At 45.4% G+C, this 27,689-nt stretch overlaps 1 protein-coding gene across 1 annotated transcript in view; it reads right to left on the bottom strand.

The window, feature by feature from the left end:
• Positions 1-26,170, bottom strand: part of LOC138581118 (uncharacterized) — a 99,059-nt gene extending 72,889 nt beyond the window's left edge. Inside the window, exons 1-2 of the mRNA XM_069652209.1 lie at positions 26,106-26,170; positions 25,367-25,708 (exon numbers count right to left, since the gene is read on the bottom strand). Coding sequence (XP_069508310.1) covers positions 25,367-25,708; positions 26,106-26,139 — 376 coding nt within the window. The 5' untranslated portion in view covers positions 26,140-26,170. The remainder of the gene's footprint in view (positions 1-25,366; positions 25,709-26,105) is intronic.
• Between the last annotated feature and the right edge of the window lie 1,519 nt (positions 26,171-27,689).

Below are 27,689 nucleotides of genomic sequence, written 5' to 3' on the forward strand. Positions count from 1 at the left end.
AATATTATATATATATATTCAAGAAAAAACTTTAGTTCAAGTGCAGTTAAGGTGAGTAAACTAAACGTGATGAAACGCTTGAAATTCACTGCATTGGGAAACTCAGGACTGGCTTAACTCGGCGCATGCCATTTATCTCCCCCATAACGCCATATCCTCCCATAATACCATTTTCTCTGATGCCCCCATCACCACCAAAACCATGTAATGCATAAAAGGATCAGAATGGACACTTTTGTGCATAACATTTTGTTCAGTCGAGGTATGAGCCACTACTGTACAAAATCCATTTCCACCTTCAGGTTGATGGTGGAAATGAGTGAAAAATGTGTTTTAAGAATACATTTTTCTCACCCCAGAGGAAGCAGTATTTGTAAAATACCTCCAGACTATTTTAAAAATACCAACCCTGCTGGTGGTAAACTCTGAATTGGGCAGAGTTCTAGAAATACAGCTTGCGGCAGTAGAAATTTTCTACAGCGGTATTTCATAAAATAATCTGACAAATTATAAATGACCCCCTTAGTTTGTAGTTTAGTGATAATTAATACCTCATTGCTACATCTTTCTGTGCAGGGTTTTCAACTGTGACCAAGAGTGTGTACCACAAACATAACCAGAATATAGCCAATCCAAAATCCATTTGTGCTAATAAATTCTCTTGGCGAAGAACAAGGCAAGTGCCCCCCATCTACATGGATGCCGAGCAAGCCGCGCAGCAATCGTTTCCTTCTAGACAGGTAGGATTATGAAATATTTCTCTTTTTAAATTATTTTTTTGTGTGCATATTGCACCTATGGTCTAGGGAGCAACAACCCAGTTAGCCGAGCATAGGGGGCGCCTGCCACCTTGGCCCCCACCAGGCATTGTTATGCCACAACTGGGAAACGTTATTGCAGTGGGGTAGTGATGTGTCCTCCCATTATAGATGAGATAGGGTTTCCCTTCTAGACTGCAACAGTTTCATTATGTGCAGGGTTTTCTGTAAATAATTCAGGTGTCCATGTGTTATACATTCAACTAGAAACAGGGACATGTGCACGTAGGTGGATTTCTGTTAAGACTTATCTGGTTCTGGTTCCCATTTTACACTAGTCAGCAGCCATTTTACACTTCCTGTCCCTCTTTTTTACACTCGGTCTGAGTTAAGCTGCTACCTTCATAAGGGAAACATGCCAGCCATTTCTGATTGCTTTGAAATTCTGGAAGCTACAGTTGCTTGTACTTAATAAGTTAGTGCACATTTCCAGTGTATTCCCGGATGTGATTGCAATGATATTGTTAGTAGCAGTAGTGTAGCCTGCGCACATTCATATAAAGATACCACCAAGTGCCCTGGAACGGCTACAGTTTACATTTCTTTGCTTTCATTTTTAAAATTTTCTTGTGATCATAGACTGTGGAGCCTCACCTACTCCATAGGCATCATCGTTTTACTGTGTGTTACACAGCACCTTCAGTGCAGTGACACGGGGTTGTCTTTCAGACTTCCCAACTCAGACTCCATTTTCTGGGACTGACTACTGTCTCCCAGAACATGTAAAGTTGCCATTGACTTTATTAGTCTTGTAAATCCACAGACCTAGGACAAACATAGGTTGCAATTGTTTAAATGTCATAGTTTTGAACTTAGAATCAGTGTTCTAGCTGCATGTGTAAACATTGTAAGTTTGGGTTGAATGTAGAAAAATGGGAACTAAAGTGACATTTAGCTGAATTCTGCCTGACAACTACCCCCAACAGGAGTTGAACGGGCTCAACAACTCTTCCCAGGCCTGGCTGCATCCTGCTGCCCCCACCAAAGGGAGATGACACCTCTCTGATTGAATTAGGGGAATGGTACCTGGGGACTACAGGAAACTAAACAAAGCCCTGTCCTGGACTCAGGCAAATGTTATATTGGGGGGGGGTCGTAAAATGGCTTCCTCTTGGGAGAAACTGGGAGGGGCAGTGCCTGTGAGAGCCAGCTGAGCTTGGGGGAAGTGGATAAACCAGTTATTCCACCATGTGATGTGGGAAGCCACACCCCTTTTTGACCAGGGCATAATTTTAAAAAGATAGATAACTCATAGTGCAGACTGGTCAAAATTATATAAATAATATCATTATTCTTGGGATTTTTCCGTGCACATTTTAAGAGGTGTTAGGACCCTGTGGTGTATTCTGGGGAGTTGCTAGCGGAAAATAGGGTCTTACTCCAAATGTCTGCATGTTAAAAATCTGACACTTCATCAATTAATGTCCATACTCCTGGCGCACATTTGTGTAATTTTCGATAAATGTCTGATATTGGTAAACCGACCAAAAAGCGCAAAATGTTGTCTTTTCTGAATCCCAGCTCGCAGGAACATGGGGCTTGAACAGAGACCTGTCTTAATTCATCTGTAATATGTACATGTAATGTCAACCACTTGTGTATCTGGGAAATATGTATTTGAATCAAATATAGATTTGTGGGCAAATTGAACAGGGGAGGATCCTCTGACCCATAAACAGACCTCATCATGATGACAATCCATTTCCTTCCCCCAATCATGGGAGAGGGGAGAATTGGGCCAATGACAAGTAGAGAGGGGCAGGCTCAGTTATGCCACGCACACACCCACTTTCTAAACACATAAAAGCAGACAGTGCAGGACAGGTGGGGACATTCACTTTCTTGCGGGACGCTTTGCCGGGAGACTCCAGACTTCAAATCCATCAACCTCCAGAGACCAGAGATCCAGAGAGACCAGAGATCCAGAGAGACCAGAGATCCAGAGAGACCAGAACTGTGCAGTGCTGAGAGCAGAACCAGAGACCAGACCGCTGTGAAGAACCGCTAGCAGAAGTCCAGCCAATCCTGACCCGATCGGTGACGAAGCCATTCCTGTCCAAAAGATAGTGTGAGTACTCTAGGACTGTGCCAGACTAATCACTTAGTTTTAAATAATCTAATTAAAACTATTTTAACCTATTTAGAACTACCACATAGGAATCGTGTGTGTCATTCTGTCCTTTTTAAAGCTGAAAACTGTCACCTGTCATTTTGAACTTTTAAATTTCAAATCCGAAAAACTACCTTCTCAAAATCGTCCGTATCACCGGAACCGAGATTTAACTTTCATCTTAAAGCTAAGATTCTAGGCTTTCCAACGAACCTAGAACCGACTTCCTACTCTTTATAAGGCCTCCGTAATTACGCTCGACGCACGCGATTAAATTTGCCGCGATTTGACATTTTGCACAATTTCAGCCACGTGTATAAATCAGCAGCTCCTTGCTTTCCTTTGCTAAAATTCATTTTAACCTGCTAGTTACTCATAGAGCATTGCTAAAGTGAGCCTGAACTAATATAAACTAGATATCACCCACAATGAACCTATAGAGGGAATTAAAAGCATTTGTAGCACATTTCTCACTTCATTGTCATCACATTCAAAGCATTTTGGGCCTGTGTTTCAAACTTCTACCTGTTTTCCTCTAAGCTTGCTGGGGGGGAGCTGAATTTCGTATTGTATTTGATTGCATTCCTGAGAACTGTGTGCTCCTCTTTCCATCTCCTTATATTGCATAAAGGGGGGGAGTGAATTGTCAAGGAAAAGTGATTACATTGTCTTTTGTTGAACCCATATCAAGTTATTTTCTGTACTGCATGTCATTCATCATTGTATTGTCCTTGAAGCCATAAAAGCATTCTCAGCTATTTTATCCTCTCTATATCACTTCTAAGCCATCAAAAAGAGTGTACCACTGTAATATTATCCATTGTTGATCATTATCATCCTCACAAGTGTGCTATGAAATATTAATCTACTATAAAAGTGTGATATATATACTGTCTAATTTTTCAAATAAAACCTTTTAATTTGCCAAACTAACCAACTTCTTGGCTCAGTGGGGTCAGGGGGATTCTAAGAGAGGGGTGTGATATAAGGGTTGTCATCCAGAGTACATGAACTGGACATAAAAATATATCAATAAGGGTTTCCATCAGCATCCCAGACTAGGCATTGACTTCGCTGTAGTGTTGAATTGAATCCTTTTACAGAGTAGGGGCTCGTAGCCGGGGATTCTGGATTAGATTTACCACTTGTGCAGCTTAATACAGTGTGCCAACTGACCGCAGACACACATCCGGTTAGATCACCACGCTGTTTTACACTGTGAAAGCACTCCTCAAAGGAACGCTCTAAGGAAACGGTCTGTTTTGCAAAATAAAATACAAATTCTGTAAGTCAGGAAGGAACTCAAATCTCCAGAATGATGACACTGGTAGACATCAAAATAGCTAGAGAGCACTTCTTACATAAGCTATTTGTGAGAGGTGAGTGGACTCATCAGGACCAAACGGTCTGGTTGCAGGCGATCACACAACAGGTCACTACAACTGGGTCAGATATGTGGAGAGATCAGGGTCCCTTACATGTGGCCCTGAATGAACTATATATGGCCCCTAAGGCCAAGCATGAGCACAACAAGATTGCCAGGGTAGCGGCATATTTATATTTACATATGGGAGCCATGCAGGACAAATGTGCTGAAGGCCAAGAACTGGCAAATAGGCAACAGATGGCGTTAGAAAAGGCCCAATCTGACCTGGTCTCTTCTGAGCAGAGGCTGCACAGGAGCCAGGAGTCAGAAAACGAGAGCAGACAATACATCATTAAAATAAAGGAGGATATGGATATCCTGCAACAGGAAAAGGCTGACCAGGATACCAGAATTCTGGCTTTGCAGAAGGAGCACCAAGACAGTTTGGACTCCTGACTGCAGAGCCAGAAAAAGCTGGAGCAACAGATAGATTTCAACAGGGCATGCACAAAGCAGGTAGCCACCCTGAAAAGCCAATTGGATAGAGAAAAAGAGGAGAGCAATAAACTGATTCTGAAAGACCTGGCCACCCAGACAGAATTTCAGGAAGAGCGCCAGAAATCTGGTGCCTTTCAAAGGCAGAGGGACGACATGGCGGCACAGATGCAGGCTCTTAGTCAGGAAAGGGACACCTTAGGCCAGGAAGTCTGCCAATTAAAAGAAAAAATTGAAGAAAATCACCTGACCCTCCAGGGGCTGGGTGACCTCCAAAAAGAGCATCACGACTAGCTAGAGCACACCAAGAGGGTGGAAGATGCTCTGGCAAGAAAGGAGCAGGCCAGTAGGGATGGGACTCAGGAGGTAACCCTCCTGCAGCAAAGACTGGCCCAGTTTTCCAGGACCAATCAGGAGGCACAGAGAGAGAATGAGGCTCTCTATCAGCACAATGATAGGCTCCAGCAACAGGTAGCTATGCAGGAGATACTGATAGAGTCTAGTAAGGCCTTAACTGAGGAACTGAAAGCGCAGGCTCTTGCCTTGCAACAGGGAGCAGGGGCTGACAGAGATGAAGTTCGCTGGGAAAGGGAAACACCTGAGCATAACCTCAGAAGCCCTAGTACCAGAGGCCTTCATCTCTCTCAGTCCCTGGACTCTGCCACCCCCATGTCCCCTGGCGCACATGAGCACAGGGCCACAGAGATGGCAGATTACTATCCAGCCAAAAGTATGGGGCTCATAGGCCAGTACCACCCATGAATGGAGGGGCGGGCATCCGGGTATGGGCACCCAAGCACAATGCAATTTAGAGGGGAACCCCAGGAGAGTAGGCCCATTAAGGGCATCCTGAAAACCTCTGCCCAGTTAGGTCAGTGGGGGGTACCCATCAAATCCTGGCAGCAAGGAGGGATCTGAAGACTCCTCTGAGCGTTACAGGACACAGGAGACCAGGTCCCCACATTCTGCCAGCCATTCCCAGACTCGCAGAATCCGGGAAAAACTGGAAGATCAGACGGGCACCTCTGGGAGCAGTGCTTCGGAGTCAGAGGATGAATGGACCAGGGTTACCCGAACCAAAAAGGCCAATAAGGCAAAAAGGGCCTTGCTTAAGGACCCATTGAAACAAATAAAGGCAATAAGGAGTGTCATCACGCCTTATCATAAGAACGCCAAGTATTCTGTTTGGGAACACTTGGAGCTCTATGAGCAAATGATGGAGACTTTCCATTTCAGGGACAGCAGTAGCTGCATCCAGTACGTCAAATGGACATTCTCCCCAAAATACGCCAGTTTCTTTGCAGGGCTGGAGGACCAAAACCATTCAAGATGGTCCGCATTTAGGGCGGCCATCTTGAAACATTTTTCTGTTCATAGAAATCCTCAAGAGGCTCGCAAGGTAGCCTACAATTTGCAATGTGGGGAGGATCAGGCCCCACAAGAATTCATGCAAGAATTGAAGCGTACCTTTGCGCAGACCACCAGAAGGGTGCGCACGTACAGCAGAGAATTTGTCAATACTTTTTTCCAACCCTTGCCCAAATACATCATGACCCAGCTAGTGAGAGATTTTCACGAGAAGAGGTCACTAGACTGGGTCATTGAACAGGCTACCCGGATCTATGAGGTGCAGAAGCCCATAGAAAATAAAAGTAATGCGCAGAAAACCCCCAAAACCAACAGCACCCCTGCTGCTGCCAAGGTGGCACAGGTAAAGGTTGCCCCCGTTTTAGATTTGGAGATGGGGGGCCTAAAAACCTGCCTGCACCAAATAATTCACAGCCCAGAAGGCCCTCGGGCCAGTCACAGACAGGGAGTCGAGGAGGTAGTCCCACAAATGGGGTCCCCCGCTCCCCTGATTATGTAAGTCCCCGCTACAAGGGAAACCGACCCATCCTGGGTTATGTGTGGACTCCTCCAGCCCAAGGGGGGGAATCCAGCCACGCACCTGACCCAGGGAGCCTCCCTCCTAACTTCCCACAGGAGGGCAGAAATTCCCCAAACACTGGGCAGAACTTCTTTCCCAGGTATCCACCCAATTTCCAACCCCAAAATCATCCATCCTTCTTTCCCCAATTCCCTGAGCCCAGACCACCTAATCCAGGAGAGGGGAGGCCAAGGATGGAGGGGTACCCAAATCTTCCCAATGCGGGGTATTACCAGAGAAGCGATAGCTACCCTTCCCGGGATCAGCCCAGGGGAAAAAATAGAGCCCCGTATCAGCCTGAGCGGGTTTCAAAACTTGAGCGCCAGGTCCAAAATATGGCACAGGATCTGGGTCACATACTGAGGGCTCAACAGAACCCTCAGATGAGCATGCCACCGCAGAATGTCCCAAATTCTGGGCCTGGTGCTCCAGAACAATGACGGGGCAGGACCCCGATAACCCACCGGTTCCCTGGGAGGAGGCACAAGGGGAAGGGGGGTGTAAAGCCTTGTAGGAAGCTTCCTTCCCAACTTGTAAATAGCCCCTGGAAAACCAGGAACCGGGAACAAAATCTCCTACCCCTGAAAGTCTGCCACCGAAGGAGCAGAGAGGAGGTAGGAGAAACAAAGGACCCAAACAGACCCATTTTGTGGAGGAGGTACAGGTCTTCCAATTTGAGGGAGAGGGATCCTCGGAGGACGCTGGGAGTTCCCCCATCTCTTTCAGAGATGGGGAACTCCTCCCAAGGAAAAATGGGTCCCAAGAGATTCCAATCCAGACTGGGTAGATGTGAGGATTGAGCTGTCGCCACCCATCATTCTATCCCAGAACCAACAAAACCAAAAACCCCTGCTTCAAACCCATCCTGGTGACTGCCTCCCAAAAGGCAGGGGCGGCCCAGAACCGGAACCAGGGGAACCTAAAACTGAATCAACAGACTGGATAGATGTGGGAATTGAGCTGTCGCCACCCATCATTCTATCCCAGAACCAACAATACCAAAATCCCATGGGTCAAACCCATCCTGATGACTGCCTCCAAAAAGGGGGGGGGGGGGGGCGGCCCAGAACCCAAAACCATTTCCAGTTGCCAACTTTTTCTTTTAGATTACCCAGGCTCTTCACAGAATTCTGCCCAAATCTCTTCTCTCGCCATGTCCAAAACCATAAAATTAGCCCAACAGTTGTCCAAAATTGTGCAGTATCTGTGCCCCCTTGAGGAGAAGGAGGGAAGATACTATGCCCCGGTACAAGTACAGGGGCAGGGTACAATTTTGGCACTGGTGGACACTAGATCCCAAGCTACCCTTCTGTCCAAAAGGGCCTTTGATGAACTAAATGCAGGAAGGGGGGAGAATTACCGTATTCCTCTCACCTCTCTTCCTGGACAACTGCAGAACTTTGACGGGAAGGAAATTCCTGTTGAGGGGACTGCAGATTTGGACATCAAAATTGGGCGACACAAGGTGAACCACCCGGTCATAGTAGTGACTCCAGAGGGCACCCCTTGTTTACTAGGGAACGACCTCCTGAGAAGGTTGTCACCCCTAATAGATTGTGTAAACAAGGTCCTCTGGACCCAGACTAGCCGACCAATAAAATTAAAACAGAGTATCAACCATGTTAGTTTAAAAGGCACCTGCCACATGGTTGAACAAAAATCTGACCAAGTAGAATTTCACTTCCAGAACAACCAAATTCCAGACGTGACAGTAATAGCAGTAGAGCAACAGACTGGTGGTGGGGGGTCCTCTCTATTTCTGAAAATCAACCTTCCTTCCAGTTTAAGGTGGTATTCCACACTGGAAGGAAACACTCTGAAATTCTTTACCAATCCACAATCCTATAGTCCAGAAAGATGTGAAATCAACTCAGAGCCTGGCTGATATTCAGCAAATTGGAGATCAGTTGTTCATCCCTGTTCAGTTAAATGATGGGAAGGACTCTGTTCTCGCTCGAGTGTGTGTGAACAACGGTAAGAGCTTCATCAGCGAAGCCATGTTCCGCCAACTCCCAAAAGATCCAGCCATTCCCACATTCAAACTGATAGACAAATGGGAAATGGACCTGGAAGCACCTAATTCCAAACATCTCCTGCTAAGCAGGTGTATGCTCAAAATCTCCATTGGCAACAAGAGCATAGTCCATAATTGTTGGGTCGTGCGAGACGTCAATGCCGCCTTTTACTTAGGCAGTGACATTCTCAATCGCTTCGCCATTAGTTTGGACCTAATAAACTTTAAAGCTTGGTCCCGATTAGCGGATAATCCCATGGGCTTTGATGATCCAGAAAAAGCATTTAGGTCAGCTCAATTGCTACCTTATGCAGTTGAAATTCAGATTAAAGAGGAAGTCACCATCCCGGAAAGGACCCAACAATTCTCCCTGGAAGTGAAAGTTAAAAGAGGACAAAAATTGAAAAACCATGATGCTTATATTCATCTAAATGCTGCTCTCAAACACCAAGGGTTATGGGTAAATACAAAATCATTAGTCTACATAGAACATGACACCATTCCAATAGAGGTGGATAACAGCGACTTACAGAGTATTACTCTAGCCGCAGGCACCATCATTGGAATGGCCGTTGATGACCGACATTTCTCCATTGATTTAGGAAATGAACTGTTAGGACCGATCCCCAAGGACTGTTTTGACAGTGAGGACAATACAACACCAGACAGGATTTTCACCCGGCATGGGGGGAACTTTGCCCTTATGGTAAGGAAGATGTGACTTGTGACTTCAGAGGGGATGAGGTGATTTTCCAGGTCCATGAGGGCTGCCTTTCCCACCTGAAGCCTCCGGTCCAAATCAGCACTCTGACCAGGGACTTCTCCACCCAGCTGGAGGAGGCCGCTGAGATAGCAAAACCAGAAGTCTTTCCAGGCTTCAGGCAGATGGTGGAAGAGAGAGTCAACCTAGCTGATGCCTGTGTGACTCTGGAACAGAAGCAAAAGTTGAAACAAGTTTTCTTGGATTTCCAAGATCTCTTTGCGGTAGACTCATATGACTGTGGTCGCACCGACATCCACACAACAACAATTCCCATGGACCCTGGCATGACTCCAGTGTTTGTGAAGCAATATCGTTTGCCTCTCGCATCCATGGAGTCCCTTACTGAAATAATTAAGAACCTTGAGTCCCGGGGAATAATCCGTCCAGTACACAGCACCTTCAATAATCCGGTGCTGGGAATATTGAAGCCAAACAGCCAGTGGAGACTCTGCGCCGACCTTAGGGAGCTCAACAAACGGGTCCATACTTCCTGATGGCCTCTGCCCTACATTGACCAAGGGCTGGCCCAGATTCAGGGGTCACAGGTATTCACTGCAATAGACCTGACCAATGGATACTGGACCGTGCCTGTCAGTAGGGAGGACCAATACAAACTGGCTTTTACCTTTGGGGGCCAGCAGTACACATGGACCCGGACTCCCTTCGGATACCTCAACTCCGGCAATTAATTCAACATTTTCCTACATAAGGCCATGCCCGACCTGGGTGCGAGGGGTAACCTGACTTATGTAGATGATGTCCTCATCAAAAGTTCATCTGTGGAGGAACACATAGCGGAGATCCGTTATGTTCTGATGCAGTTGAGGGCCGCCGGAGCAAAACTTTCCTTTCAGAAAGCACAGTGGTGTAGAACCTGTGTTAATTTCTTGGGGCATGAGATTACTCCTCAGGGTCTCTGTCCCCAGGAAAAGAAAGTGGAAGCACTCCAGAAACTGAAGGATCCCACAACTCTGCAGGAACTAAGGAGCCTCCTTGGACTGACTAATTACAGTAGAAAGTTCATTGAGGGCTACGCAGAGATCACTAGACCCCTGATTCATCTCTTGAAGGGGGGGTCAAGTGGGAATGGGGTCCAGAACAATCTGAGGCAGTAAGACAACTCAAGAGAAGCCTCTCACAAGCGCCTTGCCTAGCTTACCCTGTCAGAAACAAGGAATTCTTCCTGGAGACAGGGTTCTCTAATACGTGCTTGACGGCAGTATTATACCAAAAGCATGACAAGGCCAATAAAGTAATCTCCTATGCAAGCAAAACTTTATCCTCTGTGGAGGAAAAATTCAATGATTGTGAGAAGGCACTCCTGGCAATGGTGTGGGCATTGAAGAATTACCGCCCGTTCATCCAGGGGGAGCACATCATAGTGGAGACTCCACACCAGCCTCTGCAATACCTCCAAAGTGACAGAATCTGGGCCGGAAATGTGAGTAATTCCCGAATTACTTCCTGGATTCTGTCAATGCAAGCTTTCCTGTAGAGGTCAGATATGGCCAAAACAAGAAGAGTCCCCTCGCGCAAGGTCTGGCTGACTTGCATGATTGTGGCAGAGAAAACTGTCTCGAGGACGAAAGTCTAAAAATCAAGGACAACATGGAGGCATACCTTAATTCCCCACACAAAGTCTTTGAAGAAGACAAGTGTGAGGGAATGCCCACTGTCTATGTGGATGGATGCTCTTACCATGTTGACAACAACGGGGAGAAAGAACTGGTGGCCGGCGTAGGGAATGCATGGGTGAATGAGTCCCCAGAACCCTCCGCTGGATACAAAATTGGTCCCCGAAGTAGTCAGGTGGCAGAATTGATGGCTGTGCATCAGGCCATCCTCACTGCTGTCCAACATCAACTCCACAAACTGGTCATAATCACAGATTCGGATTATGTCTGGAACGGGTTCATGGAGCACCTGGTTAATTGGAAAACCAGAGGCATGTTATGTGCTAATAACAAACCCCTGAAACATGGGAAGCTAAACCAAAATATTGATGATCTGGTCACATCGAATGGGATGACCATCTACTGGAAAAAGATCAAGGGTCATTCCAAAGTAGAGGGACCAGACAAAACTGGAAATGATTTAGCTGATCAGCTGGCCAAAACCGGGGCCATCCAAGGGGATCTAATAGAAATAGAGTCCCTGTTGGGGGAAATTCACGTCACTGCTATCACTAGGTCTCAGACAAACGCTCACAATGATCTTTCAACTGCACAATGGAGTAAGGAGACCCCTGATGCTGATTTGATTACTGCTCAGAAAGGGGATCCAATAATTGGTAAGTTTTACCAACACATTGAGGACCCTGAGAACTTTCCCCTGATGGATACCGATTACATTGGGAAAGAGGACCTAAGAGTTTTGATGAAATGTCCAAAAAGGTTCAGAATCCAAGACGGTTTGTTGGTAAGGAAATCCCGGGCTGGCCATGATCAGTGGGTGGTTCCTACCTCATTCCGAAGCCTGATGTTAAGTCACCCCCATGATGCAGCCACCGCCGGTCATAGGGGGTTTCACACAACACTTGAGATCTTAAGAGAGATTGCATACTGGCCACACATGGGGCAGGACCTCGACCAATACTTGAAGGGGTGTCTTGTGTGTGCACAGTTTCAGCCATCATCCCTCACACACCGTGCGCCTCTCCAAAAGAGGGGGATGACACTGCCATGGTCAGATTTGCAAATCGACTTTGTAGGCCCTGTAATTCGCTCGTCTAGAGGAAACAAGTACATGTTGACCGTTACATGCTTGTTTACCAAGTGGGTGGAATGTCTCCCGGCCCCAAACTGCAAGGCACAAACAGCAGCTGCCCTGATGATTAACCACATCTTTTCCCGTTTTGGTCTACCTCAAAGGATTGAGTCACACAGGGGTAGCCACTTCACCAGTGAAGTAATGATAAAGATGTGGGAGATACTGGGGGTCAAAAGGAAGCTACATATTGCTTACAGGCCAGCTTCTTCGGGGGCATTAGAACGCTAGAACCGGACAATTGTGAGCATATTAAAATGTTTGTGGCAGATTCTGGGCCAAGTTGGGATATCCGATTACCTCTGGTCCTAATGGCCATCAGATCTACCCCTTCATCTGCAATTAAAATGTCACCATTTGAGTTGATGACCGGACGCAAGATGGTGCTTTTCCAGCATTTGCTCTACAGGACCCAAGAGCAGACGTTGATAAATGCCTCCACAACTCATGAGTATGTGGAGAATTTAAGGAAACACCTTCAACATGCTTTTTCCTATGCTCAGCGGAATCTAGAAAGATCAACTGATAGCATGAAAACCCACTACGACCTGAAAACCACCATGAAAGTATACGAGGTGGGGGACCGGGTCTATCTATACAATTTCCAAAGGAACCAGGCCAAACAGCAAAAATCTTTGCCTACATGGAAGGGACCGCTTGAAATTATAGACAAGATCACCCCTGTAGCGTATAAGATCCGCATCCCTAAAGGTAGTCTGGCGGAAGGGGAAGACAAGTGGGTACATATAAATCAGCTAAAGTGTTGCCATCCCAGGCACACTCTGCAGCAACTGGAGGAGTCCTCTGCAATACCAGAGGGGACCGCTCCAGATTGATTCAGTTCCCATCCTAACATATCCCACATATAGTCTCTAAAATATTATGATTGGGAAAAAAAAATGTTTCATGATGATATGTTGTTTTTCAAAATAAGAATGCTATGATCTATTCTCGTGATTTATAAAATGTATATGTCGCCCCACTATATCAATAGTGGTGGAAAAATGTCTATGAATAGGTATTGCTGCTTTTGCTTTGTCGTCCTAGGAGAAAGAAAACTGGAGACTGGCCAAGGAGGACGACCGGGGACCGGGAGCAAAGATCCGAGGGGCCCGGGGTACCGCCCAATATTCCCATCAGGACTGGCGAGGAGAACCGATCGATGAAACTGGGTGGAGGAAAAGATGCAGAACTGTGCCATCTACAGAATTGGGAGAAGATGATGCGGACATACCAGCGTGTGGATCAAAACATTCTTTGCACCCGACTCCCCCTCGACTCAAATCAAAGTGCAGTCGGGCGGGGGGGTTTGTCAAGGGTTTTGAACCATGTTGAATTATTAGACGGGGTAGATGTGGGGATGAGCTGTCGCCACCCATCATTCTATCCCAGAACAAAACTAAATCAATAGACTGGGTGGATGTGGGGATGAGCTGTCACCGCCCATCATTCCATCCCAGAACCAGGAAAAACGTGCGGTTGTGCGCATCACCAAAATGGTTGTCTAACCTGCCACCCACCAGTGCCAGCATGATGGACCAGAAGCGCCAGGGGTGAAAGGTGGTGTCAAAGGAAAAATACAGTGTTGTTAGACCAAAAGCGCCTTAAAATCACCTTTGTTTTCCTGAATGCAAGCTCAAAGTGCCTATTTCGAACATTGCAGGATATTCAAAAATCTTACTGAACACCAGCAGACATCTGGCAGAATGAAGTGTTGTGTGCATACAAAATCTGGGAAGATGAAGAGCTCAAAACAATGTTTATAACAAAACTGGCTGAGCTGTGGATGTCAGCAGCTTAATTGAAATTGGATTTAAAACCACTAAAATCGAAATGTGTAAATTAAATGAGTGACCTACTTGTGAGTGTCACATAGGTTGCAATTGTTTAAATGTCATAGTTTTGAACTTAGAATCAGTGTTCTAGCTGCATGTGTAAAAATTGTAAGTTTGGTTTGAATGTAGAAAAATGGGAACTAAAGTGACATTTAGCTGAATTCTGCCTGACAACTACCCCCAACAGGAGTTGAACGGGCTCAACAACTCTTCCAGGCCTGGCTGCATCCTGCTGCCCCCACCAAAAGGAGGTGACACCTCTCTGATTGAATTAAGGGAGTGGTACCTGGGGACTACAGGAAACTAAACAAAGCCCTGTCCTGGACTCAGGCAAATGTTATATTGGGGGGGGTCTTAAAATGGCTTCCTCTTGGGAGAAACTGGGAGGGGCAGTGCCTGTGAGAGCCAGCTGAGCATGGGGGAAGTGGATAAACCAGTTATTCCACCATGTGATGTGGGAAGCCACACCCCTTTTTGACCAGGGCATAATTTTAAAAAGATAGATAACTCATAGTGCAGACTGGTCAAAATTATATAAATGATATCATTATTCTTGGGATTTTTCCGTGCACATTTTAAGAGGTGTTAGGACCCTGTGGTGTATTCTGGTGGGTTGCTAGTGGAAAATAGGGTCTTACTCCAAATGTCTGCATGTTAAAAATCTGACACTTCATCAATTAATGTCCATACTCCTTGCGCACATTTGTGTAATTTTTGGTAAATGTCTGATATTGGTCAACCGACCAAAAAGCGCAAAATGTTGTCATTTCTGAATCCCAGCTCGCAGGAACATGGGGCTTGAACAGAGACCTGTCTTAATTCATCTGTAATATGTACATGTAATGTCAACCACTTGTGTATCTGGGAAATATGTATTTGAATCAAATATAGATTTGTGGACAAATTGACCAGGGGAGGATCCTCTGACCCATAAACAGACCTCATCATGATGACAATCCATTTCCTTCCCCCAATCATGGGAGAGGGGAGAATTGGGCCAATGACAAGTAGAGAGGGGCAGGCTCAGTTATGCCACGCACACACCCACTTTCTAAACACATAAAAGCAGACAGTGCAGGACAGGTTGGGACATTCACTTTCCACTTTCTTGCGGGACGCTTTGCCGGGAGACTCCAGACTTCAAATCCATCAACCTCCAGAGACCAGAGATCCAGAGAGACCAGAGATCCAGAGAGACTAGAGATCCAGAGAGACCAGAACTGTGCAGTGCTGAGAACAGAACTAGAGACCAGACCGCTGTGAAGAACCGCTAGCAGAAGTCCAGCCAATCCTGACCCGATCGGTGACGAAGCCATTCCTGTCCAAAAGATAGTGTGAGTACTCTAGGACTGTGCCAGACTAATCTCTTATTTTGAAATAATCTAATTAAAACTATTTTAACCTATTTATAACTACCTCATAGGGATCCTGTGTGTCATTCTGTCCTTTTTAAAGCTGAAAACTGTCACCTGTCATTTTGAACTTTTAAATTTCAAATCCGAAAAACTACCTTCACAAAATCGTCCGTATCACCAGAACCGAGATTTAACTTTCATCTTAAAGCTAAGATTCTAGGCTTTCCAAAGAACCTAGAACCGACTTCCTACTCCTTATAGGGCCTCTGTAATTACGCTCGACGCGCGCAATTAAATTTGCCGTGATTTGACATTTTGCACAATTTCAGCCACGTGTAAAAATCAGCAGCTCCTTGCTTTCCTTTGCTAAAATTCGTTTTAACCTGCTAGTTACTCATAGAGCATTGCTAAAGTGAGCCTGAACTAATATAAACTAGATATCACCCACCCTGAACCTACAGAGGGAATTAAAAGCATTTGTAGCACATTTCTCACTTCATTGTCATCACATTCAAAGCATTTTGGGCCTGTGTTTCAAACTTCTACCTGTTTTCCTCTAAGCTTGCTGGGGGAGCTGAATTTCGTATTGTATTTGATTGCATTCCTGAGAACTGTGTGCTCCTCTTTCCATCTCCTTATATTGCATAAAGGGGGGGAGTGAATTGTCAAGGAAAAGTGATTACATTGTCTTTTGTTGAATTATCAAGTTATTTTCTGTACTGCATGTCATTCATCATTGCATTGTCCTTGAAGCCATTAAAGCATTCTCAGCTATTTTATCCTCTCTATATCACTTCTAAGCCATCAAAAAGAGTGATCCATTGTTGATCATTATCATCCTCACAACCTACTTCTTGGCTCAGTGGGGTCAGGAGGATTCTAAGAGAGGGGTGTGATTTAAGGGTTGTCATCCAGAGTACATGAACTGGGCATAAAAATATATCAATAAGGGTTTCCATCAGCATCCCAGACTAGGCATTGACTTAGCTGTAGTGTTGAATTGAATCGGCTTACAGGTTTAATCTGTTGAATGAATTAAATGCGGTAATTAATTGTTCCTCTGATGGAGTGCGTTTGACGATTTCGCCAAAGCAACTTTCTGTCTCTCAATTCTTGACTAGACCTTTGCCGCTGGAATTTAGTGATGTTCCGGAGTGTTTATGGGCAGTTTATGACAATGATGTTGGTGTTTTGCAAATTGAGCCTGTTAAGATTGTTTTGAAACATGGAGTGAAGCTGCCGCGCATTCGGCAGTATAAGATTTCAGCTGATGGGGAGCAAGCTTTGAAATGCATCGTCTCTGATTTTGTACATCGAGGGGTGATTGAGGAAATTGCAGGTAGTTTATGCAATAGTCCGATCTTGCCCGTATACAAAAAAGGCGATAATGCAATTCCTTTTCGTTTCATAATTGATGTACGTGCCATCAATAAGATCGTCGCTCCACAATTTCCAATTGTGCCTGATGTGACGACGATACTGACTATGATTCCGGCTTCAGCTACTCATTTCAGTGTTGTGGATCTAAAGAATGCTTTCTTTAATATTCCTATACACAAGGACAGTAGATATTTGTTCGCGTTCACCTTAGGGGGACGTTTCTTCACATTTACCCGTGCACCACAGGGTTACATGGAAAGTCCTAGCATCTACAGTAGGGCTCTGAAAGAACAACTCGATACCCTTGAGTTGCCCTCTACTTGTACACTGCTTCAATATGCTGATGACTTGCTTTTAGCTGCCGACTCAGAAAGCGCTTGTAAGGAGGGCACTGAGGGCACTGTGTTGTTGCTTATTCACCTGGCTAAACATAGACATAAAGCTTCGCTTAAGAAATTTCAATGCTGTCAAAGGAGGGAAGAAGATTGACCACTGAATGGATAAAACGCATTTCTAGTACGTCTGTCCCAAATATGCAGAAAGAAGTTAGAGCCTTCATAGGAATGGCTTCTTACTGTAGGCAGTGGATCCCCAATTTCTCATTAACGATTAAGCTGATGTTGGCTCTGACGAAGAAGGGCATTTCTTCGCCATTGCCATGGAACATGGAGCACCAGCGTGCATTTGATTTGCTCAAGACTGCATTGTGCTCAGCACCGGTTTTGGGCACACCAAATTATGAAAAGGCCTTTGTGTTGTTTTTGCATGAATGTGATGGATGTGCTTTGGCTGTGTTAACGCAGGAACATGGAGGGAAGAATAGGCCATGCGGTTACTTTTCTTCCGCCCTTGATCCTGTAGCATGCACTTTGCCAAGATGTTTGCGAGCTGTCGCTGCTGCTGCTGCGTCTGTAAAACAGAGTGAGGGAATGGTCCTAGGCCATGCTTTAACCCTGATGGTACCTCCTTCTATAGATGTTCTACTGAACAGAACTCAAACACAGCACCTCACTTCCACACGATTGACAAGATATGAATTGATCTTGTTTGCACCACACATACAAATTAAGAGGTGTTGTGTTCTTAATCCGGCTGAACTCTTACCTTTCCAGCAAGGTACTGCTTGCAGTGACGAAGAGTCACATGACTGTCTTTACACTACCGAAAAAGAGACAAAGGGTGGAATTGATCTAAAAGATACTCCTTTGAACAATCTGCAATGGGAGCTGTTTTGCGATGGCTCCTGCTTCAAACTTCCGGATGGTACAACGACAGCTGCTTATACAATCACTACATTGAGCACGGTCGTGGAAACCAAGAGAATCACGTATAACTCTGTGCAGGCCGCAGAGATTATAGCATTGACCCGAGCTTGCAAACTTTCCGAAGGGCTTACCGTGAATATATACACTGACAGTCAGTATGCCTTTGGGGTGTTTCACAAATTTGGGAGACTTTGGTCAGAAAGAGGGTTCTTAGCTTCACGTGGTACAAAGTTCCAGCATGGCTCCCTGATAGTACGGCTACTCTCAGCGCTTGCACTCCCTACTCAATTAGCTATTGTAAAATGCGCAGCATATCAAAGGATTGTAGATGATATAGGAAAAGGGAATGCTTTTGCTGACCAGATAGCTAAACAGATTGCCACTGATCTCTCTTTAGACATATATACTTCAAGGGAAGCCACAAATGCCTGTACTATGGATGAGGATATCGTCTCTGTGAGGGATATCCAAGCCGATGCCACATTGGAAGAGTCTAAAAAGTGGGCTGAGGGCTTGGGGAAACTTGATGATGATGGGTGTTGGGTAGACAGAGTTGAAGGGAAATGGCTACTTCTTGACGCATACATTATGATGATGGTTGTTATGGCTCATGGTCCTACACATATATGTGCCCGCAAGATTACAAAAATGTTGGAAAATGTATGGGTGAATGACAAAATCTCTAAGGTAGCTGAACGTTTTGTCCAAAACTGCATGATCTATTTACAGCATAATGTGGGAAAGGGAACGCCAACGCTCAGGGGAAGTTTTGGTCCACCTTCTGTCCCCTTCGAGGTTATACACTTTGATTTTTTTGCAATGGAATGATGTAATAACTTGAAGTACGTGTTAGTGTGTTAGTTGTCATTTGTGCTTTCAGCAAATGGGTTGAGGCTTTTCCTGTTAAAGACGCTACAGCCATGACTACTGCAAAGACTATGTTAAAAGATTATTTCCCTAGGTTCGGGCTGCCTTTAGCCATCTGGTCGGACAATGGTCCACATTTTATCGCTGCTGTAATTCTGCAGATATGCGCGGGATTACAGATCGATAAACGGTTCAATTCGGCCAGACACGCTCAGAGTTCCGGACTAGTAGAAAGACACAACAGCATCATCAAAAACAAGCTTGCTAAAACGTGTGTCGGCACCAAACTAAAATGGCCGGACGCCTTACCGATTGTGTTGTTATCCATGCGTACAGCCCCTCAAACTGAGACTGGGCTCTCTCCCTTTGTTATGTTATGTTATTAACACTTATAAAGCGCACGGTCGCCTGAAGGCATCATGGTGCTATAAAGGAGAACTGCTTAGCCAAGGAGAAACCAACAGAAGGTCCAGAATTAGAATATATTAGTTTTCAAAGCTCTTCTAAAACAGAGGTGGTCAGCAGTGGCCTTGAGTGACGGAGGGAGATTGTTCCAGAGTTTAGCCGCAGCGATAGAGAAGGCTCTGCCACCGAGCCTATCCCGGTTAGATCTAGGAACAATAAGAAGATTAGAAGTGGCAGAGCGGGGGTTCCGATCCGGAACGTATCGGGTGAATTTAGACTGCAAAAATGTGGCTCCCTGACCATGAATTGCCCGATGGACAATGCACAGTGATTTAAAATGAATTAGCTGATTCACCGGAAGCCAATGAAGTTGGTGAAGTACTGGCGTGATGTGGACGCCATAGGGAAAGCCAGTGGCTAGCCTAGCTGCAAGGTTCTGCATACGCTGAAGACGGTGTATAAGACCGATAGGTTGTGACAGATACAGCGAATTGCAATAATCCAATCGTGAGAGGACTAGCACGGCCACCACAGGGGGGCGGAAAGCTTCAGGAATCATAGGCATGGCCCTCTTAAGAACCCGGATCTGGTGGTGGGTGGACTGGCACACGGCCGTGACCTGGCTAGCCATAGACAGAGAGGCGGAAAGGATAACTCCTAAATTCTTTACTTTACTGACTGGAGCGGGTAGAGGGCCAAGGGAAGGGGGCCAAAAGGCAGAGGTCCACAGTAAGGGATTGGGAGGGCATCCTACGAGCAGTACCTCCGTCTTATCACCATTTAACTTTAGCCAATTCTGATCCATCCAGATCCCGACTGCCTTTAGGCAATCATGGAGGCAGACTGAGACCTCGGTCTGATCCTGATCCAGTCAGATCAGGATTTGTGTGTCATCCGTGTATGGGTAACAATTAAGCCCATAAAAACAGATGAGACAAATCAAGGCCCAGATGTATATATTAAACAGAATCGGCGATAGAGAGGATCCCTGAGGGACACCGCAGGGAAGAGAACAGGAAGAAGAGAGAAATGGTGGCATAGCGAGGGTCTGTGTGCGATCTGAAAGAAAAGAGATAAACCAGGCAAGAACAGAACCGGATATCCCAATCTGTGAAAGGCGAGAGAGAAGGATGGCGTGGTGCACTGTGTCAAAAGCGGCGGAGAGATCTAACAAGATCAGAGCCCCAGCTCCGCCTGCATCGACAAGTCTGGACATGTCATCTTGTACAGAGACAAGGACACTTTCCGTACCTCTCCCTGGCCTAAAACCTGCCTGAGCATGATTAAAAATGTTTGAGGATTCCAAAAAGGAGGGCAAGAGAGGTGTAACCAAGGATTCCAGAAGTTTAGACAGGAAAGGAAGCAAAGAAATAGGGCGAAACTTAGCAGGAATAGTAGGGTCCAGGAAAGGCTTCTTAAGGAGGGGAATGACCCTTGCGGATTTAAATTCCGCAGGAACCAGCCCAGACTGACAGGAATTATTTATTGCCATTGTGATATCAGTCAAGATGTCAGGTGCAATCGTCTTCATAACAGCGGCAGGAATGGAATCCTCCGGAGAGGAAGATTTGATCTTTAAAATGGCTGTCAGAACTCTGCTTCGGTGAACGAGGGGAAAGAAGGCCAACTAGCAAGGGTGTCAGTAGAAAGGGCATGTCCTTTGAGGTGGTTATGAGGAGGCCTGCTAATATCTGGAACCATCCGAAAAGTCGTTCACTGCGAAATGTGGAAAATGTGCTTCTTTCAGATTACTGTAGCCAGTTGACTAAAAACCTGTATTTGATTTATCACCAGGTGTGAGAGGCTTTACCTGTACGATACGAGGGCCCTGGTCACAGCATACGGCCCGGTGACTCGGTTCTCACAAAAGCATTTGAGCGATCCTCTTGCCTTGCACCTCAGTGGCGGGGCCCCTTCCAAGTCCTGCTGGTCACGCAGACGGCGGTGCAGCTGGCTGGCCGGAAAAATTGGATCCATGCAACGCACACCAAGAAGATTCCACACCCAGTGCCATACGATACAGAAGAAACGGAACCCCTCATCAGTACTGCAATCAATGATCCCGAAGCAGTAAATAGCATCGAGAGTGCGTCGGAGACTCTCCCTGAGCCTATGGGGCCTGGGGAAACAGCCATTTTGCCTCCACACTCTCCAACAGGTTTTTTTCCGGAAGCTGTTGTTCCGGATCTTGCATCCTCTCTTGTTCTTGATACGTCGCTTCCAACGGGAAGTGACGACACGTTGTTCTCAGATCACTCAGTACCAGGAAGCACGAGGTACAATCTGCGACCTAGGAAATAGACCTACTGCACGGTTCGGCTGTGCGATCGAGGATAATCAGCAAGGGCTTGCCTTTTTGGCCGGATCTATTGTCAATACAGGGATTCTGTTGGCTGTGGTTTGTGGAAGGACTAAGAAGACGCTCGGCCTGAAGGTCGCCAGCTAAAAACATTGGCGTGTTCGTTTGAAGATTACAATCCCTGCCACAGCTACCGCTTGTACAGGACTAATAAGTGAACGTGTGACCAGCTACGAAAAAGGACAGTCTGCAACATGGGCCCCGAATACGTATTGCTGTTTGTTGATAATGTTAATTGGTTTTATAATAGTCATTGTTTTAGGCTTCTGGTATCTAGAGGAAGTACATCCGTTCGAGAATTTGTTACCGACTGAAAATGTACGTACTGTTTCTACTCCTTTTGTGCATCTGCACACTCTATCTCCTAGGGATTCTCAGCATAGACAGAGATATCACAACAATATGCTGTTACTCATCATGAATGCTACACATGCCATCTTTAATAGGTCAAACTGTTGAGTTTGCTTGCATTTGCCGCAACATGGGGATAAGGGGCTAGGTTGGTATATTCATCCTTTACCTTTGACAACTGCATGTTATGCTTCTCTTAGAGCACTATTCTTTGGTCGCTGGAATGATAGCATCTCAGGGAACTTCGATGGGACTAATTTGAATCAGTTTGAAAAACGTGTTTTGACTCCCTTGGGATGCTCATTTTTTGCAAATAGGAGTAAGCTCAACGTTGCTTCTATTAGGCCTTCGGATAGACTGTCTCGTCCTTTCCAATCTTTGATTTCCTTTCAAATGGCTCCTATAGGCAATAAGGATGCCACGCCTCCTTCTTACACTGTTAACCATAGCCCTGATTCAGTTTCTTTCTGCATACAGAGGAATGGTACTCAGTCATTGGGTGATTTTAAAGGTTGTGCCAACGTTACGAATTTGACTGGGGAAGACCTTTGTATGTAGGCAAACCTATCTACTTTGTTTGCGGTAATGTAGCATTTCCATGGTTACCCAGGTATTGGCAGGAAACTTGTTATTTAGGGATCTTGTTACCCGGGGTATTCATAGCCAGTACTGTAGAGGTTTCAAAGTCTCATCCACGGCGGGACGAGAATGGTGACACTACAGCACAAGTTCTGGGAGACGTAGTGAAATCTTTTGTGCCATTTTGGGGACAAATAATGAACTCAGAGGATATCAGGAGACTAGCGAGAGTACTGGAGAGAACCATCAACCGGACCACTGACATACTCTATAATATGACTCTAGAACAGAATGCAATAAGGTTAGTAGCACTTCAGAACCGGATGGCATTAGATGTCATCCTAGCTGAACGTGGAGGGGTATGTAAATTAGTGGGGTCCGCTTACTGTGTTTTTGTGCCAGATTCCTCCCCAACTATCTTCAAGGCAATACAGAATCTGCATGTCCTAAGTTCAGAAGTGCATGTTTCCGAGGGAAACTGGGATCTTAGCGCTTGGTTCTGGGACTTCTTGCGATCTTGGGGTTGGAAGCTACTCTCGGTCTTGCTGATAATTTTGGGAATTCTGTTGTTCCTTTGTTGCTGTATACAGTGTCTTCCTGGTATATGTTCGATGCTAGGGGGATGTTGCGCACAGGCGATGGGTACGTTAGGACGCAAGGTATACGCCCCAGACAAAAACTCCAATTAATATGTTCTGAAAGAAATTCTGGTAATCGATCTAATGGCGATTGATATCTCTGATGGTGATTCAGGGTGTATGGACATTGAGACGTGGAATTAGAAGTAGTTTAGCGCTTGGCATAGGCCAAAAGGAGGGTTTGCCGAACGGGAAATCGTATTATACCCTCTAGATCATATGTATATATATTGGCCTAGGCCAAGTCGCTGTGCGAGGAAATCCCCGTTGCAAGGTCCTGACCTTAGATGTGTGTAAGCCGCCATTTTAGGTTCATCCGCCATTTTAGATTCTCTCTCTAAAGTCACCCTGTGTTCTAAGATGGTGGACAGTGTTGTTTTGAATTTAACATGGCCGTCTTGACCTCTGTGTACAAGTTAATGTGTAAACTGCCTGCAGGCCAAATGTTAGGGTAATGTACTGAGACCTTGTCCTTCGTTGACCTGTGTATAAAGGATTACCTGTACCAACAAGACTAATCCATGAACATACATTGTGCACAATACTGTTCGAGCATCCAATGTGAACACTTGTTTGACTATATTGTTTAAGATATATGTGAAAGATCAATGTGAAATCCGAAGACACACTGTTGCCATTGTAACTTGTTGACAAATATGTTAAGGATAACCCCTAAATGTATAGCTGCATAAATTAGGGGGCAAACTTGGCATGAACCTCTAGCCCATGGAAATGGTTAACCCGCAAGTGAGTTAAACATCAGATAACATATTGAATAAAAGGCACGACTATTCTGATGTACAGTCCCACTCACTTCCCACACCGAACGGGCTGGTATGCACTGTGGTGAACTGAGGGCCTGATAGCTATCCGATACTCTGTTTCTTTGAAAACTGTTCAGTTACTTTGAATAAAGATCTGTGTATCTTTATAACCTGCGTTTGGTGTATTTCTTTTTGAAGGTACTCAGCCTCGATATCTTCTTTTTGCTTTCACAAAATGAGCCCCTGCATTGACTCTTTCTTCCCAATCCACAATCCGTTCTAAACAATGTCCTGTCCCTCGTAAAAGAGGCAGGGACCCTAAAATAAGCACCTTCCTATGGAACCCCGCAGCACCCATGTCTGCAGAGCTGCCCTGGTAGATGGATCCCACCACTCTCTTCCCGCACTACCACCATCATGAGGATGGGAGGTCCTGCATGGGAATTTATTAAAATCAATGTCCATCAAGCGGAAGAGGTACACACCAAATACATAGGAAAACTTAAACATCTGTTTACTGCATCAAATATTGTGAGAAACCAAATTGAAGGGCATTTAAATAAATTAATAACAGCCTGTGAAGCTAGCGCGTGATAAAGCATTTAGTAGACCTCTTGTGAGGACGATCGTCATCAGCCTGCAGTTAAAGTCTGAAGTATGACCGTTGTTGAAACCTCTACAGCAGTGGTTGGGTCGCCCGCTTGAGAGTGAAGTGAGACAGGCATGGTCTTGGCTCTGCTGACGTTGTGCCAAGTGGTGTTTTGAGAAGAAGAAAATGTTAATTTTATCCATGTGTATATGACATATTTGAATCATGGATGTTCTAGCACAGTGTATTTGGATATGCAATGGAAATGTGGTTGAGGTGTAACGTGTGATTAGAGAAGACCAAGAGGGCGGTCAAAGTAAGCATGGGTTTCCAGTTGTGCCATGATTGTAGTCCATGGGTAGTGCTGGCCTACTGCACTGGCAAGTTTGCAACATTGTCGAAATGGTGTCCAATTGAGCCCAATAGTGACTTTATATCAGGGGACATAGAGACATTCATTTGGATAATTTAGCACAGGCAATGAAAAATATTGTGCTTGCAATTGTCTTTTTTCTGTACTTATGCTTAATTCAAATATGAATCCAGCAGAAATTCAATAATTACAATTTACGGTACAGGTGTGTCACACTTACTTCTTCTTTTAAAAAACATGTTCTTGTATAGCTTCTATCGCTTCCATCTCGTGCAAATCTGCATGTTATGGTCCATAGCCATTCTAGATCAGTGTGATTTGTCGCATTTCTTTACAAAGGGTCTTACCTCCGACAATGAGTGTGACGTCACTGGAGAAATGCAGCGTCTTGTCAGTTGAGTAGGTGCAGTAATACACGCCGGCATCGTGCCGCTGTACACTGTGGATTCCTAGTGTCGGGCGGCACTGTTCAAGTCTGCAATGATACTTGAAATCAACGTTCTCAGTGGCGCAGGACTTAATAAGCGTAACGTCTTCCTCGATTCCCCTCCAGAACCAACGCACATGGCGCCGCCTATCGCAGGCTTCCCCGGATAATACACAGGAGATGATGGCTGTTTCATTAACGCTAACAACGAGGGGCTGCTCCGTCTGATGCAGGTGCAGCTGAGCCCCCACCACTGCAATGACTAAAAAAAAACACAAAGTTTAGTGGCAGCACACCTGCAGCGGAATCAACGAAGTCGCCCCATAACTCGGGTGCCACGCTAGGAGTTTGCGTGTCGGCAAAGAGCAGAGAACGATTATTTAAAAATCTGAATTTTACTGTATCGTTATTCCTCGTCATTCACAATCCATCGTGTGCAGTCGCATGTCAGAGCATACACAGAGTCATTAACATAAAATAGCATTGCATGTTCATCTATGTCTCTTCAGCAACATAACGAATTGTGATCGTATTAGAAAAACAAGAAAACACGGCATTTTCCTATGAAAGAAGTAGCAACACAAGCCTTCGATAATCATCCTTCCAGAATCGTCTTTAAGTTGGTTCTGTTGCCTTGGTATTGGTGGATTGTGTTTTACCTTTTGAGAAGAGGATGAAATATCCGACGAACATCTCTGCTCTGAAGCAAGTGGAGTTATCAGCTCGAGATCCTGCAGCAAGTGAAGGGGAAGTTGACGAAGGTCTTCTGCTGTTCCTTAGGCCCCACCCACTGAGGGCAATGAGGGGTGTGTGGCATATAACTGTGGTCACATGGTCTGTTGCTGAAATGGTTTCCACCAATGAGGTGCAGTCTCATCCATATTTATAGTGAGCAATATTAAGAAAGGCTGATTCTGGTATGTGTACTGGATGCTCCAAATGCATACATTACCTCCACACCCCTCTTCCTTGTCCGAGTTCTTATGCTATGGAGGACAGCCACCTTGCGGTAGAGCCCTTTTCCACACATACTTTTTTTCCTGAACTCCCCCCTTTCTCATCCCAGCGTATTCAACCTCTTAGCTTGCCCGGCACACTCCTGTTTTTTTCTTCTGTCATTCTAGACAGTGAATACCACAAAGGCCTGCTGGGCCTGCCTCCCTATTTCCCATTTTCCCACACTAGTGGGCTTCAAGACATTGCCATCTGCACCCTTGAAAATCTTCGGATGGATCTTCTCCAGTCCCTGTTCGGCTTGGGCTGCAGTGCAGCTCAGTGCTTTAGTAGATGGTCCACTGGTGATCCCCTATGTCAGGAGTTGGGCCCAAGACCAGGGGATCGTGGGGTGCTACTAGGGGAACTGCACCCCCCCTTTTAGGTGTGACCTGGGGTACCATGAGGTGGATAGGGGACATGTCAGTGAATTTAGAACAGGAGCACCTTTTCTCGTGATCCAGATGCCTGGCACATTATGTGAGGGTCACTAGAGGTTGCAGCTGCTACACCTGGATCTTCTTTTGGTACCGCTGTCACTGCCATTGCTCCACTACCTCAAATGTTGCAGGGAGAGTGTCAGAAATATAAAGTAGGCACAACAAAAGCTGTATTTGTTTTTGGTTGCACAGTGTTAGGCCACTGTACTGTTGCACCTTGAAACATCTTTTGTGTCATATGGATTTACAGTAATGGTCACAAACCAAATAACCGGATAGACTCAAGGAATAATGCAAAGTACTTCTTTATTCATATTTTAACAAAGCAAGGTCAACTGGCAGACATCATACTGATGCTTGCACTCTCACAAACAGGTTTGATTGCATGGAGGTCTTATATGTCAATATGTATCATCTAAGACGTCATTCCACATGGCAAAATACAAAGCATCTCAAGGGTAGGGACTGGTGAAGGGAACATATCTGCTTATAGAACATATAAGAATTATTGCATCATTGGGTACCACTTGTCTGTAGAGCACGCCTCGAACTACCTCTAAATGCATATAGTACTTGATTATAGCGGACAAAATATCAGTGGACTGGCTCCTGCAACATTACATGTCAGGTTGTCCCCCTACCCCACTGCTCCGTTGGCATACTCTCCCAACCTTGGATTTTTGTCTCTTTTAGCAGCATGTACATGAAACGAAACCTAGGTGTTTGAATCCCGTCAGACTACTCCCTGTTTTCCCAATTAGTCTATCATCTGGCATCGGTAGGCAATCAGCCAAAGTCTTCCATTTGTAG

This window comes from Ambystoma mexicanum, chromosome 1p, assembly GCF_040938575.1.
Source record: "Ambystoma mexicanum isolate Mex_15411 chromosome 1p, UKY_AmexF1_1, whole genome shotgun sequence".
Taxonomy (NCBI): Eukaryota; Metazoa; Chordata; class Amphibia; order Caudata; family Ambystomatidae; genus Ambystoma; species Ambystoma mexicanum.